Here is a 22,830-nt window from a genome sequence, read left to right on the forward strand (position 1 = left end):
ATGTTTGCGGTGGATACTGGGTGTGCTTAATATAACTTTAGGAATAACAAGAAGGTAAGAGTGAGGAAGCAATGTACTTGGTTCGGCCACATGCTACGGATGCCTTAAGTGAATTTCAACCTAGCTTGCCTGTTCTTCGAGCCAACCAGATGCAGGCCGATTAAATACCTTACATAGAGTATATACGTCTGAGCTACGGGATGCTGGAATGATGCAAGAAGATTGGCGAGTGACGAAGATTCTTGCAGGTGTGGTGTCTAAAGTATACGGTCAAAAACGAAGAAGAATAGTGTGTACAACTATTACTTGTAAAAAATATGTTGAAAGACTGTATATTATAATATATGGAGACTTCTACAGTAGGCGGCCAAGATTCACACCGAATCTTGGAGCCAGTGATGTGTGTGGTGTGCTAGTATTTTCTTTAGGTAGGTTTCCTGTATGTATATATATTATGGTTGTATGGCTAATTGCAATATCTATTGTATCATCTCATGTCAGGTGGAAGAAGACGTGGAGACCTTACGGTGAATAAAAGATTTAGTGCTTGGCCAGAGTCAACACGCGGGATAGCAGCGTTGGCAGGTGCGGGCAATGTGTCTGGAGTAGCCCGTGCGTCTGGTCGTGTTCAGTCGTCAAATTAGGGATAAGAAACCATGGATGCAGAAGCTTTTTTGCTGGAAAAATCCTATTTAAAATGGCAAAATTTTCAGCGAAAGATGAGGCCAATGAAATCAATATGGAGAGGACTTTTAAAAGGAGAATTTTATAATTTATACTAGAATCTGCAGGTCAATAAGACAAATTATTCGAATAGGCTAGATCAGTGGTGGCGAACCTATGGCACTGGTGGCACGCGAGTTGATTTTTCATGGCACGTGTTTGAAGAGAAAAAATACCTATACCTAATGGTAGATCGCATTGTATAAAAAATAGCAGGCAAATACTCTTGAAGAATAAGCATTACGTTTAATGTAAATATATAATTGCATAGGGCGGTCCTTAGACTTTATACATCACATATAATATTATCGTACTAACCTCATCAGGCGGCGAGGAATGCCGCGCCACGAACCTTTAATTTTAATAGATTTACAATGTAGCGAGAGAATGCCTCATATGATCAAAGCAATTCTGGTGTCAATTTGTGAGTAAATAAATAACTAATTAATGTTAACAACAAATTTCATTTCTACCCACAAAAAATGAATAAAGAACCTAATAAGAAACAAAACAAAACCAAATAAGAAACAAAAACGCGAAGTAGTAATTCTGGCAAACAGTTTCAACCTCGTAACTCAAGGTATCTAACTCGCATGTGGTATTTATTTATAGTTACTGAGATATTGACAAAAATCACAAACTTGTAGGTAGGTATATCAAAATTCTATTTTTTTATAAGTTGTAATACTCGTATCTCAAACAATCTTACTTAATATAAGTTTTTAAAATTTGAATTGTTATTTTATTTTTTCCTTCTCCTTTTTAAAGATTATTAAATAAATCAAATGTCCAAAATGTGTTTTCTTTTCAAAGATAATAAAATATAACTATACTTTTATAAACATTGAAACCTCGTAACTCAATAAAAATCTTACATTGGAATAACAAAAACTCGTAACTCATTTCCTAAGTTAAATACTGCCAAATCTATAAGCGACAAACTGTACAAAATGCCCCACTCGATTAATTAATCATACTCTAAAACAACTTTGACCATGTTCTTAAAGAAAATTTTGAGTAAAACTGTTTTTTCATCCTAAACATTTAAACATTTTTCGATATGAGGTTATAAATATACTATATGATTTGCCAAGTGAATACCACACATACTGGTTTGAGATATCCGTTCCTCACTCGTTTCCTGCACCGGCGCCCACGCATTCATTGCGGACATCTGTATGCATGCACTATGGCGAGAGCCCGCCGCATTGTTTACAGAAATTTTAAAGACATGTATTACATTTAAATTGCACGTGTCGCTCCCGCCCCACGCCTGCATTACTGAATATTTGTGTGTGTGTTTTGGGTATCTAGTAAAACAAATTTTTATAAGACAAATAATATTTATTATAAAACAATATATTTTTAAATGACTAGCGGCAAAATCACGGTAACAATAGTATTCGTGTATAAGCACAAATAAATATGAATTATTACAAATTATTGTTTCATTGTTAAACTTAGGGCATAATTTTGATGATTTTTACTATAAGAAAAACAAATTAATGCAAGTTACTGAAAACATCTAAAGTATGTACATACCTAATTCAAATGAAACATGTATAAAATGTTTAAAAAAATTATGATTTGATGATATATACATAAGTACACACAAAACTTCATTCAGGTATTGGAAGATGTTAATCTCAAAAAACTTCACACATAAATAATTATTCTAGCAATAATGTACTATAAAAATTCTTATAATTAAGATGTAAAAAATTCGAATAACCTCTTCATGATATTATTATAACCTTATGAATAAAGGTTTAGAGACCTCGGGCCTCATTTGGCTTTTTTATTCTTTCTTTTCATGACCAGTTTCTGTAAGCATAAAATTAAAAAGAAATTAGCTACACATTAAAACTGTGGGTTTTAACACAATTTTTTTTATTGTAACTACTTACTGTGTTTCAATTGGGATTTAGGATTCAATTTTTTTTTCATTCTACAATTTCATTTGGATCTTCGCTGCTTCCCAAACGAGTAATAGATTTCTTTACTAGAATAGGTCTATTTTTTTGATCCAAACACACGTTGAAAAACAACAGGTGAACTTGACAAACGTGAGAGAAAAAGTTTGCTTATAGAACGAATGTCAAACTAATTGAAACATTGACAATTAATTTACAAAAAAAAGTTGACCGATTCAATGACCTTTATGTATCCGGTTGGTTAATAAATGATCTACTGACATAGGGAGTGTCACTTGTTTGTTATTATAGAATTAACATGCCAATTGGAAAGTAACAGCTGTGTTCAGCCAAATTGATTTAGATATCAATATATTATTATGTATTCCATATTGACTGTAGAAAGGAAGGACGTAACCCTCAGTTTTTTCAAAATAGGGTTTATTGGATTGTACATGATTAAATACACATATTGTGTCCAAAGGATGTAAGCTGCAAATGGTGATTTATTATGTAAATTTAGCTGACCATTTTTAAGCAAAGAAGGAAGCGAAGTGGGAAAAACGACTTAACCAGCATTTTTGTTGGTTTTTCTTTAATTAACTCAATAACTAATATCAGATTTGGGATATAAAACCAAATTATTAATTATCACGCACTTCACAGCTATGTCTATTCTGTATTTTAACTTTGACCGAAACCCATTACAAAAACGTTTTACTAAAAACTCCTATGAAATTTGATTTGTGTGGATTATACGTCCTTTTTCCTTTCTACAGTTGATATAAATGAAGGTGAATGAATTTTGTATTATAATTTCGAAATTTTGACTCACTTGGTAAACTGAATTATAATGTATAAAATAACATACTATGTTGAGATCCTGAAATTTCGGATTGAATATGCACTGTGGTTTAGTTAAATTCACATGTTGAAATTCTATAAGAAATATACATGCTTGGAACCGAGGCAATTGGTTGCGTGAGTGGCTTACGACTAATAAATATGTTTCATCTTGCAGGTGAAATGGAAATTTACCTTCAGTTTAAATTCAGTTAGTTTACATAGAAATTTCGAAGCGATCACAAATACATTACCTTCTGCTGATTCTTCTTCTTCAGCATCAAGAATGTCCGTGCAGCACACGGAATAAAATATAAGCGAGAGGAATCCGAGAGGTAATCCAAATATCAAGGTAGTTAGCACCGGATTACCACTCCACATGTATTCCAGAGACGTTCTCGCTTGAAAGTACATTCTATAAAGTCTCACAGCAAATGTATCCCCGCCATATATCTAAAGACAATCAATAATTATTATTATAACTCATGGCATGACATGTACCATGTTTAAGGTCAATAATTTTAGAGAATGATTCTACTGAGTAAATGCTATCTCAAATAGCAACAATTAAAAAATATACCTTCATTCTGAGAAGGCCCATAAACAATATGCTCCGTTTAGGAGCAAATAAGGCACCTACATAACATAGGATACCTAGTCAATAGGTGAATGGAATATTACTTAGGTACATACCAGTGACATTATTAAATTATTTGAATGTTGCCATGCGATATGTCGAAAACACAGTACATCGCGAGGCAGATGATACAATCAGACACCGATGATCCAAATAATCGGAACCATTGGGCCATGCGCACACCACTTGTAGGTGCGGCAGGCCCCAGTGATCATACTGTTTATCAGGGTATGAGTAACAAATGCGTTGTAATATAAATATATATTTTTTATGCCATGTTCGATCCTTTACCTATTAGGTTCTTTACTCTTTACTCTGGGTTCAAACACGAACTAGAAAAAGAACTTGTTAATTTTGCCAGACTCGGGATTCGAACCCGAGACCCTTGATATTATATGCCGACGCGTTAACCGCGCGGCCATCGTGACCGTCGTATTATAGTCTTATCTAAATGGAGTGTAAGGGAACATATTCACCGGTGCAGAATGATTGTAAATTTGTTCGAGAAAAATGGTTACAGCTTCTGGGGTAAGTTTACTTGGATCGTCTTCCGGAATGTGATGATGTTTGGTGGTGGAGTTGATCACGATGAGGTGCGGTACGGGAAGCACCGACATGACAATGGAATTGGCCAACTCGGGCGATCCGATCCATCCAAATTGGAAATGTTTGTGGAGCGTATCTCTTTTTTGCCTGCAAAAATACATGTCCAGTAAATATGATAATTATGCACCTAATTCTAATTTTTAGATGAGTAGGTATATGAAGTGGATTATATTTAGTTAGTCTGTTTTTTCTTGCATCAAACAAAAGTATTTTGAGTATATATTCTCATTATTATAAATCGGACTAGATGAAAAATAAAAAAAGTCTGCTAAAAAATTGAAGAAAGAATCATCCATAATAATTTTCAAATTTAAGGATAAATTTACAATGCCTTAACACGGGACACCTGTGGCAATCCATCGGCGTGGCGAGATTATGCATTATATACATGATTGCGACATCGTGTGTCCCCCTCTAAACGCACCCATTCAGTTATGTGTAAATGCGGAATCTCGTCACACAGGTGTCCCGTGTGAAACGGGTCTTAGTCTCTAAATGCGTATGAAGTGAAAAAAAAAAACACTGAATGAACCGAGGTCGGTTAAAAGAGCCTAATATAATATGTCTATAAATAGACTGTAACAATTAAGAATGAAGTTGAAATTTCACTTTATTCAGTTTGATGTTGTCATAAAATAACTCACAATGAATATTCTTTTGAATAATGAAATGTTAACTTTGAGGATTGATTATCACCTGATCACTGACTCGACCATGTCCCTGAATTCCGTTTCTTCCACTGTTATCTCATTTAATTTGTTTTCTTCCACAATAGCCAGAACTAGAAATTTTTCCAAATTTAACAACTCATTGATGTTTGATCTAGAAACCTTAGGGAATGTGCCGAATCTCTCTGTGTTTATCCATTTATGCATTGATTTGTTCAGTTGACTTTTGTCATTCAAAATGCCAATATCCTCTGAAAAATATAACATACCAATCATATATAATATAAGCAAGGGATTTCACTAACATCAATTAATGTATTCTATATAAATACATATGAGGGGAGTTCTATAAGTTCACGGAATGGTGGTAAAAGTAACAAGTATTGAGGTTAAAATACATTTTTTATTGTTAGGTAACCCTTTTTAGGAATACTAATACAATTTCAACTTGATTGTTCCATTAAATCGCTTCCAATATTCAAAAGAACAAATGAAAGTCTATGATAATTTTGAAAATGTGAAACATTTGGTGAAAAACTGTGGAAACCATCCAAAATGAAATGAAATAGGTTTATGGCACTCTTTTTTTGTGGTAAAACTATGATTTACAAATGGTCACGTTTATTTAAACAAGGTAGAGAGTCATTAGAAGATGACCGTTGTGGAAGACCAAGTGACGTCACTACACATGAATTGGTATTAAACATCGACGATGCCCTTATGGAAAACGGTCAGCTAAAACTAATCGAAATCGCAGAAAGGTTCAATTAATCCAAAACAACAATTTCCAGAAATATACACGAAAATCTTGGGATGTCAAAGGTAAGCGCAAGATGGGTGCCACGAATGCTTATGCCACATCAAAAAAGTTACTGTGTAGAATGTTCTAAGCAGTTTTTAAAGCTGTTTGGCATCAATCAAGAGGAACTTATCAACAAAATTGTAGAGAGGGGAGAGTGGAGATGAAACGTGGGTTCATCACTAAGACCCTGAGTCAAAACAGGAGTCCATGCAGTGGCATAAAAAGGGTGGTTCAGCCCACAAGAAGTCTAAGGTCTTACCATCAGCTGGGAAGGTGATGGCAACAGTGTTTTGGGATTCACAAGGAATCCTGTTAATAAATTATAAACCAAACGGCACCAACATCACAGGCAGTCCTATTCTAAGTCGGTTAAAAGAATCTATTAAAATCAAAAGGAGGGGAAAATTAACAAAAGGCATGTTCAAATTGCAATGGCTGCTATGAGAAAGTGCGGCTTCCAGGAATTGCCTTACATTCCTGATCTGGCACCTAGTGATTATTACCTGTTTCCAAATTTGAAGAAAGACTTACGTGGAAAACATTTTGATGAAGTCCCTATAGGCAGCCGTAAACGAGCATTTTGAAGGCAAATCACAAAATTATTTTTATAAAGGTTTAGAAAAATTAATCGAGAGATATAAGAAGTATATTAACGTCCGAGGAGATTATATTGAAAAATAAAAATATAAAAAGTATGTAGGTATATTCTTTTCTTTCTATCCCATTCCGTGAACTTATGGAACTCCCTTCGTAGTTTTTTTATGTAAATATATAAATTAGCTTAAAGATTGATGGGTATATTATATCAGTTATTTAAAATATATTATATTATGCTACATTAAACAGTATGCCAAAAAATTAATATTATTGTACATAATTATTATCATATGTCTTGCCTGGGAAGAAATATGTACTTGACTCTTTATACACAAATGAAGTAGGAACTGTTTCGAGGGTCATGTGTTTACTGGCGACATCAGATGACATTGCATAAAAAGAAGCAACGGCTTGATATTTTTCGGCAATGTGAAAGAACATATCCTGAAAAGGTGTATTTTTATGAATCAAAAAGGAAAGTAATCGTTATACAGGTTAATATCATCAGTTAGTTATTACACAATCATGTTATCATTTTAGTCAAGAAATCAAAGTACTCTAGCACTCTAGATAAAAATCTCAAGCGTTAGGTTAACACTTTACCTGAGGCTCTGGCAATGTGACGTGATATGGTCAAGTTTATGAAGCATACACACTATCGGCCATACAAAATTAAGTTAACATGTAATTTTTGCTTTAAAAATTTATCGACAGTACTTACATTGGAAATATGTATAAATTCGTGCCTATCATTTTAGAAATTCGTCTTATTTGCACATTATTTACTCGTCTATACATAATTTTATCGGTAAAAATATGCGGCACACGGTGCGTCATTGCATTATGTTTATATGACACCTGGAGCCCAATTTTTGAAACAAGCGGTATCGTAAAGTATGAAAACTTGCTTGAAAACACGAAATAGCTTGGAAAGTAAGCATGATGCTTCGAACGGTGTCATAAAATGCAACGGAAATATTGGGTGTACATTTATGATTGCGTAAGAGTTTTCATTATATTTTAGTTTATGGACTACATAACAGCCAATGGCAGCTCAAGTTAATATGTAAAGAAGAAAATAACCCAAAATATGGTAATGACAATATCATATTCTATTAGTAACTGTTATAGTAGCATTAATAAAACGACTTCTTAGGCATAAAGCCCACCAAAGCGGCGAGCGGGGCGCAGTCGGCATGAGAAGCGTATATACATAACCATAATCACACGCCTCTTGCCGCGCATTACCTCTCATCTATGTAAAAAGCGGCGCCGATCACATTTCGCCTCGTGTTTCTTTGCAAAGCTATAAAATTTAGTAATTTATTTGTCCGCTCTAAATTCATTTTCACAATGATGTCATTGTGCTAGCATAGTAAGTAATTATTTGCAATAACAATAAACGATGTAAGCGCACGGTGTAGAATAAATTAAAATATGTATGCAGAATAAGCGCGCACCTGTTTGACAACGCTCCCGCCGCCGAGTAAATTAGTGACCGTCGCGCCCCTTTCACTGGTCGGTTTCGCATGGTATTTTCGTTTTATTGTCGTGCTATGACGTCAAGGACGCCGCGCTCGATTCTGTGTGCGTTGAAATATAAGGCGCGCGTGGCGTTATTTTCGTCATACGCTGTGTACCTTCTATTGTATTCCCGGTGATTCACCGCAAAAATGAGCGAGTGCCCCGCTCGCCCGCTTTAGTGGGCTTTATGCCTTTTACAAACCTAATATTAATGAAATATGTATGTAGAGTCCGATTTTTATAAGCTGGCGTTCACGTCATCACGGTTCTTTTATGAACTAGTGGAACTAAATTCCTAAATTCCCCCTGCTTCAGCATATTAACACACGTTACGGTGCATTACGTCCACCCCCCCTTACAATGTTACATTACGACATTCAATCTGTTTTTGATCTGTCAAAATTAAAATAGACGACCACCAGCGACAAACTAGCGCCTCTACCGGAGAAGCGTGTGAAACTCAAAAGCCTCCGTGACTTATAGAAGCGGTTGCAAAAATTGACGCAGAAAAAAAAATCTCATATAAAAGCTAAGCAAACTGCTAGAATAGCTTAGTTACCTACTGCTTGTTTCAAAAATTGGCCTTCCAGCCAGATGCATGATTTTTAGTACAGTCATACATCACATTTCAAAGTGACAGGGAGTGTAGTGAGTCGGAAATAGTACTAAATCCGTCATTCCTTTCATGTGTTTTGAAATTTTTGATGTTTTATTAAAATACAGTTATAACTGTGTTTGTTAGATTAGTGACAATAGAGATGTTTAAAATTTTATTTACTTGGGCAGGTTCAAAAGTTATATGGTTTTATATTTTGCAACCGAAATTTGATGGTTTTCATGAAACACTGTCGGTATTTGGCTTCGCAATGGGTAAAATGTTAATTACAAGATTCTCTGCAAAAATGACACACAATAACTAAAACATGCTAAATTAATTTGAATAATGAATGCTTTAATTCATCACAATATATTAAAAGATAAGTTGTAGAAACGAATGAATTTCATTTTGAAATAACAAAAGTTTGGATTCGTGGTTGTTGAATTACATTATTATGGTATATTGAGAATAACATAGTTGAAAATTAAAAATCATGCGGGTTATTCACTCCAAAATTCATAATAAAAAATTGATTCTCACAAGAATCGTAGGACTGAAAATAGTTCACTTCAAGAATTGTTACTTATATGAATTCCTTTAGGATTTATGTAAGTAGGTATTTGGTCGTTTCCTAAAACAAGTTTAATAAGGCTTCATTGAGTATTATATTTTAGTATTTCTTTAAAACATTTGATACATACTTCAGTCTAATTGGATTAAATTACCCAAGTGCAAATAGTTTTCTGGCCATGAGACAGATTAAAAAAAAAAGCAATAATAAAGAATTGCCATGACAATTAAAACCAAATAAGGCGTGTTGCAACCAATTGAAGAATTTTTAATCTTAACACCATCGATATTGAGATTACCGCAATATTACATTGCAATGCATCTAATGAAAATGAATCTTAAAATTAATTTTATTATAGTAAGTATTATTTAATTTGGTTCTTACCCATAATGGTCCGGTCTGTTGTCCCACATATGAAAAAAATAGTGGATTGCTTTCTTTGATGTAGTCAACCGTGTCGGGCTTAGTTACTAGTAGCACGGGGGGGCCTGACATCCGAAGAGCATAATTTACAAGCTCTTCTTTTGTTTGGTCACCAGTAAATTCATGTTTCAGGGATCCTTTCAAGCTGAAATTAATAAATTTGATTTGATTATCAGGATAGTCACAAATATACCATTTTTATAGTCTCTTAAGTTATACACTAAGTAGCACTAATTAAAAATAAATTATAAAATTTTGATATTATTTGCACAATGATTGATATATTTTAGCGCAATCGTGGAAAAGGTTTCTCCCATTACTGACTTAACATAACAACTGGTGAGTGTTCATATTATATTCACCAGTGGCAAACACTTGACAGTATATGCATATTTAATGTTGGTTAACAGATGACACCTTTAAATATTACCAAATTATTGGGTTCATCAATGTTAACAATGTTTGTTTTAATAGGTGTCATCAGCGCCGCATTTTCGAAAAGCAAGAAATATCAATATTCCTATACAAAAATATTATTAAAATTAAACTGAACATAATCAGTTTATTCGGAAGTTTTCAGGTTACGCTGACATCTGTTCTAGCACGATGGCCTAGTCTCAGTGACGTCCTGTGGGGGTAGGCAGATTGAGCGTCGCTCGGGGCGGCAGTTACTCGAAGGGCAGCAAATCGATGAGAATCGTTTGGTATATAATATAGAAATAGCAACCTAAACTTATTAATAACGAAAATATCTTTCCATTAAAAAAATTCAGCTCACTGGTTGGAAACAAAGTGTATTAATTGACATAACAGGACTGTAATTTTTTGTCGAGTTCGCGATGTCTAGTTTACTTCAGTTGCCCTTCGACGTCCTTGGTGACCGATATATATTCATATGAAACGACACATGCACGGATGATAAAAAATACTGTATACAAAAAAGGGCGGCATTTTGTCTAGGGACGTCACTGCCTAGTCTGGCTGCCGTGTTGTTTGCTGTGAAGGCATTTTATTTAGATTGGTAATCTCTAAGTCTAAGTCATCTGACTAGCGAGGCAATGGATCAGAGACATTAGACTGGGCCTATTTTTCCACTTATATAAAAAACAAATAGTGTAATGAGCGAATAGGAGAACAGGAATCAAAATATGTTTGATGACTTACAACATGATGGTGGGGAAAGCACGGACTTTGTAATGTGTCGCCACCATAGTGAAGCGCGTACAGTCGAGTCGAGCCACCTTGACACTGGATGTATGCAGCGCCTGAGCAACGTGGGCCCAAACGGGCACCAGCCGATGGCAGTATGCACACCACGGGGCGTAGAACATCACCAGCCAGTGGCCATCGTGATGGATTTCTAAGAAACGGTCACTCAGCTCAAGCACGCGGGATGCATCATTGCAGGTTACACACACTACTGAAAAAACAAACATGGACAACATCAACATTATATTCTCAATATCATCGACAAATATACATGTATCATTGCGAAAACAGATTATCTCAACTAGACCATTATGAAAAACACCTTTACCTATCAGTGGAGACGCTTTTGTTTTAGTATTAAATTTATTAAATATTGTTTATTTTGAAACATTTTGAACACAACTACAGAAGTAGATCGAAAACAATGTATTTTTCAGTTAAAACACTGCTAGAAATGGCCCCTAAATCCTAAAGCGGGCCCCCTATCTATTGCCAAGGTTATGGCCAATGTGATGCTCTACAGTAGCGTTTCTCAAATTCTGCAGGTAAGTTACCCATCATTTAAATTGCATCGCACAGCCACATATTTTTAAATCTTAATATTGTTGAAGTGAAACAGTGTTCTTTTCTACTATTAGAGCAAATTTTATGTGTGTTTATCTCACTTAGCTGGTCGACCCGCCACGCCATGCCCCCCTATGCCCGGGCCCCAAGGCTATAGCCCTGTCAGCTTCCCCATTGTGGGGGCCATGCTTCTAGGTTAGGTTTTTTATGTTTACATTTTAAGTGATCCACCACCGAAATGACTGAAGATCAGAGAATGAATAGGTATTTAAGAAATACTTTCCCAGGAAGCATCTCCCCGACAGCCATGAAGCCATGACAATAGTGTCACAGATGACTGCATGTCCTTTTATAACTTTCTTTTTAGACCAAACCCAACCTCACCTAATCTTAGTGTGGTAACGATGCATTGAAATGTATGAAAATATCAAACTGTAAATTAACAATTATTGGATTGGACAGAAAAATGTATTTGATCCTTACAACGCGAACGCCACAGCTGTTGTCCTGATTAGGGGGCCATTAGATATAATTAGCATGTTATTTAAATGTGGTAATTGAAAAGTAATTAAATGCTCTGCATCGGTTAATAAGATTGTCTACATGGGATAAACTGTTTCTGCCAAAAAGAAAATGAAGTGGTCATGCAGCAATGACATTAATATGGACGAATCATCTGGAAAAGAAAATGACACTCACTTTATTGTCGGGTCTGCCGAATGGCATAACCTGTTCTAACGCCATTACAATAAAGGTGATATTGCTATAAATTCCTGATGCTTTTTGTTGGTCTGCCGAATGATTCGGTTGGAACGGGTTCGCTCACATGAACATTGACATTAGAAACACTGCTCTAACGCCATTTCAATAAAGGTCATGTTGCTATAAATTCCCGATGCGTGATATCGCATAATGGAAATTGCGTGACGTCTACCTATACATGCGAATTTACTTGCTAGCTACTGTATTGAGTGCGTCGTCCATTAATAATGTCATTGTCATGCAGTCATCTGCGGCTATGACTGAAAATTTTATTCCTCGTAATAAGTTGAAGCAAACTGATAATTGTATATTTATGACGCGGTATGGCATATTTGCTATATTATTATCAACGTGTATGATTGTTTTTATAGAAAGTAAATCATGTAAATATTTAATATGGGATAGAGGAAGGTGTTGAAAAGGTTTCCAAATGCATTTTTTCAAAATGACTTCACAAAATACAATATTTGTGCAATACATACTATACAGGAATATGAGAGAGAAATGTTATATGTCACAAAAACAAAATACATAGCCCTCTGAATATAATTTATCACATTTAATTTCGAAGAACTTCAAACATGAAAATTTTCCAGGAGAAATTTAAATAAGTCAACGGTACACTGGTGTCTCTAAATACTCATTCTGATTATTAAAAAAATCATTATTTAAATAACAGGATTTTAGTAAGCTTTTAGACACTGATAAGGGTGATGTTTTCGAGGCAAAACCTCATAAACTCGCAACTAAAATAAACGTATATTTATGAAATACCTAGAGCAATAAGAAGAAATAAGTAAAATATCTTCATTTCATTGAATACTATCACTTTTAATTTAGAGTTAATAATATAAAACCAATATCGAATTTATCCGTCCCTCCGTTTGACAGAAGGGTAGGTTGACAACAGAGTTACCAGTATAATAATATAAAGGCGTGCATTTTTGAAGTATAGATAATTTGAGAGGGCGGAAATTAATCGCACATTGCAATACCTAATCAAAATTCACAAAAAAAACAACTTTCATTTGGAAAGTAGTTTTCACATAGGTATAAATGATTTCACAAATAAATAGATGAAATCACATAAAATAGTTTTTTTCACAAAACGAAAATCATTCATCACTCATTGTAAATATAAATTCACTCAATTTTGACAACTGCACACATTGGTAAAATTGTTTTCACCGATAAATAATATATCGCACAAAGAAAAGGTAGAAATTCACAAATATCAAAGTAATAATTGTAGCGGCAATACAATTTATTAGAAGGCAATCGCAAAAATGATGCTTAGGTGTCAATATAATTAATGTTTAACGCTGTAATATAAATAGGTTCCATTATATTCATGCTGCTATCGTTCATATATTATTTTATGTAAATCTACAACCAAATAACGCCACCTAGGTATATATATTTTTCGGTTCATCGATATAAGTTTTGGTAAATGTGCCGCAGATGCCGTCATGAAATTTTATAACTTTCGGACCAAACCTGACCTAACATAACCTAACCTAACCGGCGGCTCTCGTGGTGCAGTGCGCAAGGCGCTTGCCTTCCACCGGAGAGTTCTGAGTTCGATTCCCGGTTAGGACACAAAATTTATGTGTTTTTCTCAAAGCCTGGGTGTTTGTGATTGTTCAAAATTACTAACAACTATCTTGTACGAAAAAGCAAGGACATGGTTACTAATAATTCTAAAAAAACCTAACCTAACATAATCTAACCTAACCTAACCTAACCCAACCTAACCTAACCTACCTCAACCCAATATTACCTAATATAAACTTAATTTATTATAACGATGCATCAAAATGTAAGAGTACCGTCGTGACCCCGAACTTCGCCTAGTTTTAGTGTGATTTAGCGTAATATCATAAAAATTAAGATGCTTTCGTAACTAGTAATTATATCCAATGAAGTATTGCGTTGTCAATTTTGTACAAGTGACATGAAATTTCACATTTTGTAGGAAAAACATTAATTTTTGATTATTGAAAGACACCAGGCGAAGCATGGTGTACTTACTCGAACTTCGCCCAGCGTTGTATTTTTCAAATGTAGCCATATATATAAATAAAGGAAAAGATTTAATAGTAAAAAGATGTGTTCAAAACAATATGAACCATAGTGATGGGTGTATAAGGTTCAATTTAGCAAGATATTGGTAGTAGGCGAAGTACCGAACCTGTTCTGGCGTGTTTTCATACATTAGATAAACTTCTGTCAGGGTTGTCAATAAAACTAATGTGGAATAATTTTAATGGTTATTTATGAATTTTTTTGAACATATTAATATAAAAAAGTAACATTTGTTTACAACTGCAATTAACTAAATTAACTACACATATGCCTATACCTATATTAAAATATGTTATAATCATTAGAATACAACTTATTAACATGTTGAAAAATTGTTTAAAACTTCTGAATCAAAATCAAAATTTCTCTGCGATAATATGGGTTCAGTTCGTGTAGAACCAAAACAATATCGGTTTTAATGATTTGACAAATACCTATAACCAATGAAAATATTAAAAGGAACATTTGTTTACAACTACAATTAATTAATTTAAATCAACTATACATGTAAGTATACCAATAACGAAAAAATACAAATCAATCTCATTCGATTAGAATGCCATAGATAAAAAATGATAGGTAATAAAAAAATCTTATGATACAATTATTCAGCAAACTTTTATGCACATAACACAATATTTATTCACTCATAATGTCATATACACTATACACATTAGAATACAGCTTATTAATATACTGAAAAATTGTTTAAAACTTCTGAATCAAAAATCAAAATTCCTCTGCGATGTGGTTTCGGTTCGTTTAGAACCAAAACAATATCGGTTTCTTCCTTTATTTCTCAAAAATTTTATCGTATAAGTTTCACTTATTTTTTTAATCACTTGCCCAATATAAAAGCGATCCGATTTCTGGACAGGAAATTTGACTAAAACAAAACAATTAACTGCCAGATTGTCATACTGTTCAGGTGTTTCGCTTGTTATATTGAAATCAATATCAGTTTTTATGTTTCTACTCTTAAATTCTTCAGATACTTCACCGAATTTAATAGATTCGGTGTCAACATCACTATCTTCTCGAGGCAAAAAGTCATCAGATTCATCTAATAGCGAATATCTACTAATGCTACTTATAGTCTCTTCAGAATCTGATGAATCTGTAAGTATAATGTGTTCTTTTCGCTTCTTAGTTTTAGTGAGTGGAATTATTTGAATATCCGAAGTTACTGTATTTTTTTGTTTTGATGCATTTCGTCTTATGAGCATTTCCAATCTTTTTTGTCTTTAGATGTTCCAGGTAGAATTATTTCATTAGATGTATTAGAATGTTCTGGTACAATTATGCTATTCGCTGATGTATTAGCATATTCTGGAACAATGATTTTACTGGATGTATTAGAACGTTCTGGGGGAAAATTGTAAGTTGACGCAGACGTACCAGGCTGGATGTAAAGTCTTTTATTTCTTTCTTTCTTCATAGGGTTGGGTGACCTATTTTCCTTCAGGTAATCTAAAAAAAGTATGCAGATAATGGCACTGTTCAATAGTGCCATTTTATTAAGGGGCGGAAAATAAATGATGTAAATAGATACAATTATCAAAGTTACCACGTGGAAAAAATTTAAGTATTCATACTCATAACTTGATTATAATGCTGTGAATGTCAAAAGTTCAAAGATTGTTTTTATTTCTTTCATCGGTTTAAGATTGCAACAAAAAATCCAACACTCTTTGATATTCTTTGAAGATTATGCAGCGCTCCGGTTCGTAGAATTGTCCATTTCGAGCACTGTCTCAACGAGAGGAGTCCGAATATAGTGATAACTCAATTTCGTCAAAAAGTCGAATTATCATGTTTTGTCATCTGATCACTGAAATTATCAAACATGTTTGAAATCCAACGAGCCTGGTCTGCGGATTAAAGTCCGCAGATCTCGGCTGCTCCACGCGAAAAAAAGTCCGAAGATTGTAAATCGCCTGACTTGCGTGGCAATGGAGCGCCGGCATAAGAAAGTATTTCCACCAAAAATATAGTATCTAGGTACGCCTTGTCAATTGTTGAAAATGTATAGGATTTTTGTTTTTTAACAGAAAAAAATAACGGAGAATTTGAGAAATTCCCAGGTATTTTTTATTCAGATAGGCACATCTTCTGACCAAAAATGCTTACCAACGAATTCAATAAATTTAATTTTACACCAAAGTCAAATTCTTTTTTAACCTCTTTTTTTCTTGGTTCGCAAAATTTGCTTTTATTGCAAAAAAATATCGAAATAACAGTAGGTAGGTACTTTCTGCGTATTTTTCCGATATTCCGATAATAATGACTGATACCGCGCACTTATAAGAAACGTCAAATGCGCTCAAGGTGAGGGGAATGAATACTGAAACGCGAGAGGAGGGGATCTAGATCTCCAAGCCGCCCCGCCGCCCATCACCGTAAACTTTTCGCACTGTACATTATTGAAATCGACCTTTTTAACTTTTCAAAATGAATATTCGCACAATTGAATAGACCATGGTTTCCCAAACTATGGGTCGTAACCCACCAGTGGGTCGCGAGCGAATATTGAGTGGGCCCTAGCCACTGTATACACGAATTTAAAAAAATAGGAAGTGATAAATTTGATATTTCATTCAGTTATTTATAATTCCTAAAAATTGAAATAAACTTAAGTTACGGAAAATATTGTGATAAAATAATAATAATTTGAATTTCCAATGCACTACTTAATATGGCAGCACAGTCGCGGAATATCGCCAGCTAGCGCTGGAGCTAGCGCCAGCCATACTGCGATTAAAAGTAACTAAAGTTGAAGTTGATGCTAAAACTGTAATGAAGAAAAATAAGAAACAAATACACCCTTCCCATTAAAATAACTCTGTAAAAAAAACCTTGCAGGTGTAGGTATTTAAGTAATATTTTTTTTTATTTAAGTTGTGTTTCTTATTTCAACAATCTTGAATTCATATTGGTAACACTTACAAAAAATATTTTTTTTATTTCAATTAGAACAAATATGACAACATTAAGTAGTTCCACGACTCGCCACTAGGGAATCTGAGCATTACCAATATTTATGCCCTCTTTTCTCTGACAGCTAAGAGGTGGGTCCCAAGATTGGAAATTTTTGTTAGATGGGTCGGAGCCCAGTCAACTTTGGGAACCACTGGAATAGACTGTTTTCACAAAGCGCTGACAACATTTAAAAAGATGTTCGTCACATCAGACATGGATGATATTCACAAATCAACTACAACTGTCAAAATGGTCGATTTGCACTAAGGAAAAAGGAGTCTTCACGTATCAATATACGATTGTAACTAATTAATAGTAAATGAATACAAACACCATAAAACTAAACATACCTACTTAGATTTAATGATTTTAAACAATATTTTGGCAAAACATAATTAGGTATGTCTTAGGTACCTACTTTCAGATTCAAATAATACTATACGTACCTATTTAAAAAGTGATGCTAATTAAAACTTGGTAATTGTGCCGCAGATACTGTCATGATCTTTTATGATTTTTTTTACGAAAACAGTTTATTCCATGTAGACAATTATAGTAAATACCTACCTTTTTGTATAGGTTTTTCGATCCAATAATTACAATAGAAATACTTATTCTATATCTTAAACTCATTTCGAATACATCGTTATATTATATTATTTTCAAAAGACATATTCGCCAGAAAGATTCAAACAATCTCTAAATTTAAAACAGTTCTCCTGCACAATTAACAAAAGCGCACATATCAAGTTTTGCCATCTGATCACTGATTTACTCTCCGAGGTGCCAGACTTCGTCCGTCGATCACTACGTAAATTCGATTTGACATTCGGACCGAAAAAAAAATTATACGTAATTGTTATAAATATTTTTATTGATTGCTTTGTTAATTTACAAGTTAGAAAATGAGAGATTTGTCAATTATTTTTATACTTGTATTTGTGAAATTCATAAAAGGAAACGTAAAACTTGTATTGTTTTCATTGCTCTATTATTTTATGTAATTCTACATATTATAAATAACACAACATTGTAGGATTATCGGATGACATTTTGACTTTTTTATTCGTTCGTTGATCAGTAGCAAAGCATATCGACCTTGTTTAGGAAAATGGTCGTAACCCACAAAGAACAAATTTTACAGGAGAAGCAAAAAACATTTTTTGAATGATTTTGGTTCAATATTCATAAAAAAAAATAATAAAAAGATGATTGATGATTTGGTGTAATATCTTTTCGATCTACTAATAATTAAAGAGTTGTTACAGAAAAATCATTAAAATTGAGGGTAAATGCTTTTTTCCTTAAATTAAAACTTAATTAAAGCTCAATTAAAACCTGAATTAAGATAATAAATCGGCATTTGCGGCTTACTTTCTTTTTACAGAACGTGTATTTAGTTGTATACATTGTTAATATCTAATAAAAGCACTTTTCGAAAAATCGAGGGTTACGCCCTTTTTCCTAAACACAGTCGATATACAAATCGGATGATTTATTGACCTCGGACTTTTGGCTCGCCAATGGAGCGCTGGTATTAGACCGCGTACTTTCGGAGACAAGATGGCAACACTAGACACAACCAAATTGTATCATAGCAACACCACTGGCACTGACAGTTTTAGGTTATGTGTTATATCCCCAAATTTGCGTAATTATTGTAAAATATATTTTGGAAACTAATGACCAATATTATCATTTTAACATTTAATTCTTTCTAATAAATGAAAATCAAAACCATTTCGTATAACTCGACATGTACTTAAGTAAATTCATAAATCTATGTAATGCTAGCCGAGCTAACAGTTTATTGAGTAGATTAGGAGTTTTCAATACAAATGTTTCGAAAAATCTCCAATCATGTCGAAACTGCTCAAAAACAACCATTCAGAAGACTGTCAAAGACGTCAATACAAACGTCAATAAAGACATTATACTGTACAAATTCGAAAACGAACGATTCTACAAAATGTTGAATTTTTTTGGCATTACTCAATATATGTTTTGGGGATATCTCGCTTATTTTGTACATACTTCACTGGTAGATGCGCCAGTGGATAGATTAAAAATAACCCCGGAAACACCTTGGTATGCTAAGATCAATTTGGGAGAGAACAAATATAAAGACACTATAACAGCTCTGGCATTGCTACTAGGTGAGTTTAATAATTACTATCAAATTTAAATGATTAAGTTAATATTATTTAAAAATTTCTTTGTATTCGTGTCCCTCACTGTTGAGGATAGTGACTCCTTTCAAATGTCCTAGTTATGTGTCTTTAGCAATTCTCACATTTTGCTGTCTGCCTAGCTGAAGGTATTGATAAACCTGTCGCGTCCCCCACTTGGCCAAACCATCGTCTGGGCTACCTCCAAAAATAACCTTCTTCTATAGAGATGAAGCCTAAAATGCAGAAAATTTAGGCAAAAAAAGGACTGATTAAGTAAGCTACAAGTGACTTCGCATCGCAGGTTCACTTGAATAGAACTTGACACTTCTACTGCGGCATTCCACTATAATTTCAGATTCACCCAATTAGTTAATTAGGGACATAATTTTATTTCATGTATCTCATTGCCGATAAGCCTTGAGTACTTATTGAGTAGGATTGAAAATTACTCCACTTTGAGTTGCCATTTCACATATTGTTTTGTTGCATCAAAAGTAGAGATTTGAATATAAAATTTAGCTATTTATAGCTGTGGAAAGATACTCCCTCGTCAATTTCATGTAGCAACAAAAAGCAATACATTGACCATTATTTTTAAGATGAATAATCATATAAAACACTGAGAAATGCGTGTGTAGATTATGTAAACAAAGCAGCCGACTTCAAACCAGAACACAAGTGAATGATCGTCAAGAAAACATAATTATTATTAACAATATCAAAAATAGCAACACCAAACACTAACACAAGTTTTGTTATTAACAGCGAACCGATTAACCCACTATTTAGGAAATTAAAATTGGTCAATGAGAAACGGGACCAGTCTCAGGAAATAAAAACTAGAATAATTGAGATTGCAAGATTTTGACCTTGACCTGCGTCTGAGACAGCTTATGGTTCATTGTTATGTTCTCTCAATCGTTTTTTTATGGTATGCAAGTATAGACACTAAACCAAGAGATGTCACGGAGAGTTAGGGTTTTCATGATGTAGCTGTATACAGCTATAGACGCATCTTCAAAATTCCTTGGACTGACCGGGTGAGAAATGTTCGAGGTTCTCAATCAAATGGGAAAGGACTGAAAAATTCTGCGTAGTATCACTACTTACCCGTAGTTACCACATTATGAGAGGACAAAAGTACTGTATTCCCCAAATCATCAGCGGTGGAAGAAGACGACACCGCAATTCATGGCTTAAGAACCTCCGTGATTGGCATGAGTGCAGCTTCACCAAACTGTTTCGGGTAACAAATGATGATGCGAAGATCGCCCTGCTCTGATGTTGGCCGACCTTAGCTAGGGCATGGCACGATAAGAAGAAGATTATGTTTGTCAACTATTTTTATTTTTAGTACCTTTTCCACATATAGAAATTGAACACTTTATGACATTATCAATTCACCAGTTGATAATGTTGGAAGTCAAACTGGTTTGGATGTTTTATATAGGTGAAAAAATCACTTAAAATCAAAATCTATATAGGTACATACATGTATTTTTCTTGCATTTCATTCCGGTTCCGCCTAATCGTCTCATTCCCAGATCATGCAATGTATTTTGAGACATTTACTTATCTTCGGTTTGTAACCGCTAGAATTGGGTTCCGGTTGGGCAAAATTAAATTCAGATTTGTTTGGATTAAAAGAGGTCATACAGTATAATGATTACATACTAAGCATTATCGTAGAGAACTACGCGTAAAACGGTTTTTCTGGCAGCACAAAATATAGGTATAACTATTTTTTACACCTTAAATTTTTAAATAAAGAATCAAAGTGTCACGTAATCGGTTGTAGGTTATAATTTCGATTGAGCTTTTAATGCCAATTTAAATATTATATTATAAAAATAAATTCATATTGTTATATTATTTCATTATCTATTTATTTGCATAATGAAATTTATCTTTTGTTTTAGGCTTTGGTATGCTGGCTTGTACGTGGTCATACACATTGAGGTCCGTTCGATACCTAATCCTACACAAGGGAGGTGAAGAAGTGTCCTTCGTAACATACGGACCTTTTGGACGTAACAGAATCATGAGAGTGAATTTGAAATACGTGTCATGCGAAGTAGCCAGGAGTTCAGAAAAAGTGCAAATACCAATTAAAGTTCAAAACAAATGGCTGTTTTACCTGTTGGACATGAAAGGAGAATTTAGAAACCCTCAGATTTTTGACTATACCGCGGGTATGAGAAGAAGACTGAGGCAATAGTAACCTCTATTATTATTATTATTTACAAATAATAACTTGATTTGCAGCTGGCCCAAACCCGGATTATGTCTCATGGTTTAGCTTGAATTAGCAAACTCCAGTTTTGTATGTTTTGAGATATTCGATTGTTAATCGAAGGTGAAACAAATATCATTATGTATTTGACAGAATAACTGGGACGTAATATATTTTTATATCATAAAGATATGCAGACAGGTCAATTTCAGTATAAACTAGACAAACAATACCCGTAGACCAACTACTAATCCAGGGCTGGGAACGTGCAGCCATAGCCATCAAGTTACTGCGGATTTTAAAAAATATCCAAATTTCCATTTTTTAACGTTAATACGTAGTGGAAATTAAATTTTTACAGAACAATGTACATTTTGAAATGTATTTAATTGAAGTTTCTTGAATCCGGTTTTATTAGGTTACAGCTAGCTAAATGCGTCCTTCCAACATGTAAAAATTCCTTTTAATTCTAACTTTTTTTTATTTGATTCTGTCCGATCCTAATAATATCATATGGGCCTTCACAAAGTGGAGGTTTGTATTAACGGATTTTGTTTTTATAAGAAATGAATGTTAGCCACTTGCTCAACGTATTAAGTCCATACTCTGACTCATACACAAATTGAAAAACAATATGTGTACTTGCCAGACCCAGAAATCGAACTTGGTACCCACGACGTTGTAGGCAGACCACTCTCCCCATGTGTACCGCAGCTTGCAATAAAGTTTTTTTTAGGATGTTTTGTTACTATGTATAATATGGAAATGTTTGATTCAAACATTCATAACAATTGTAATAATCAAACAAAATAAATATGTATTATTGAAAATATTCCTTTTTTCACTCTCCCCAAAACAATACCTAATGAAATGGTTTTTAGATTCAGCTTGGTAAAATTTCTTTTGTAAATGTGATTATTGT

At 33.9% G+C, this 22,830-nt stretch overlaps 2 protein-coding genes and 1 pseudogene across 2 annotated transcripts; 2 read left to right on the plus strand and 1 right to left on the minus strand.

The window, feature by feature from the left end:
• Window positions 1-2,052: 2,052 nt before the first annotated feature.
• Tmx3 (Thioredoxin-related transmembrane protein 3) lies at window positions 2,053-13,348 on the minus strand. The gene is made up of 8 exons (XM_085959452.1): window positions 13,215-13,348; window positions 11,070-11,325; window positions 9,867-10,050; window positions 7,089-7,233; window positions 5,419-5,641; window positions 4,593-4,809; window positions 3,734-3,932; window positions 2,053-2,547 (listed from the first exon to the last, which is right to left on the minus strand). Exons 1-8 carry the CDS (start codon window positions 13,249-13,251, stop codon window positions 2,522-2,524), a joined length of 1,287 nt encoding a protein of 428 aa, XP_085815578.1. The 5' UTR covers window positions 13,252-13,348; the 3' UTR covers window positions 2,053-2,521.
• LOC147063480 (uncharacterized) lies at window positions 5,943-6,636 on the plus strand (annotated as a pseudogene).
• A 5,761-nt stretch (window positions 13,349-19,109) lies between the features above and the next one.
• Window positions 19,110-22,728, plus strand: LOC147063481 (transmembrane protein 223). The gene is made up of 2 exons (XM_085959760.1): window positions 19,110-19,660; window positions 21,595-22,728. Exons 1-2 carry the CDS (start codon window positions 19,261-19,263, stop codon window positions 21,891-21,893), a joined length of 699 nt encoding a protein of 232 aa, XP_085815886.1. The 5' UTR covers window positions 19,110-19,260; the 3' UTR covers window positions 21,894-22,728.
• Window positions 22,729-22,830: the final 102 nt, after the last annotated feature.

The sequence above is a fragment of the Rhyacophila brunnea genome, unplaced genomic scaffold (assembly GCF_057557595.1).
Source record: "Rhyacophila brunnea isolate RB1 unplaced genomic scaffold, BYU_Rbru_1.0 scaffold_9, whole genome shotgun sequence".
NCBI lineage: Eukaryota > Metazoa > Arthropoda > Insecta > Trichoptera > Rhyacophilidae > Rhyacophila > Rhyacophila brunnea.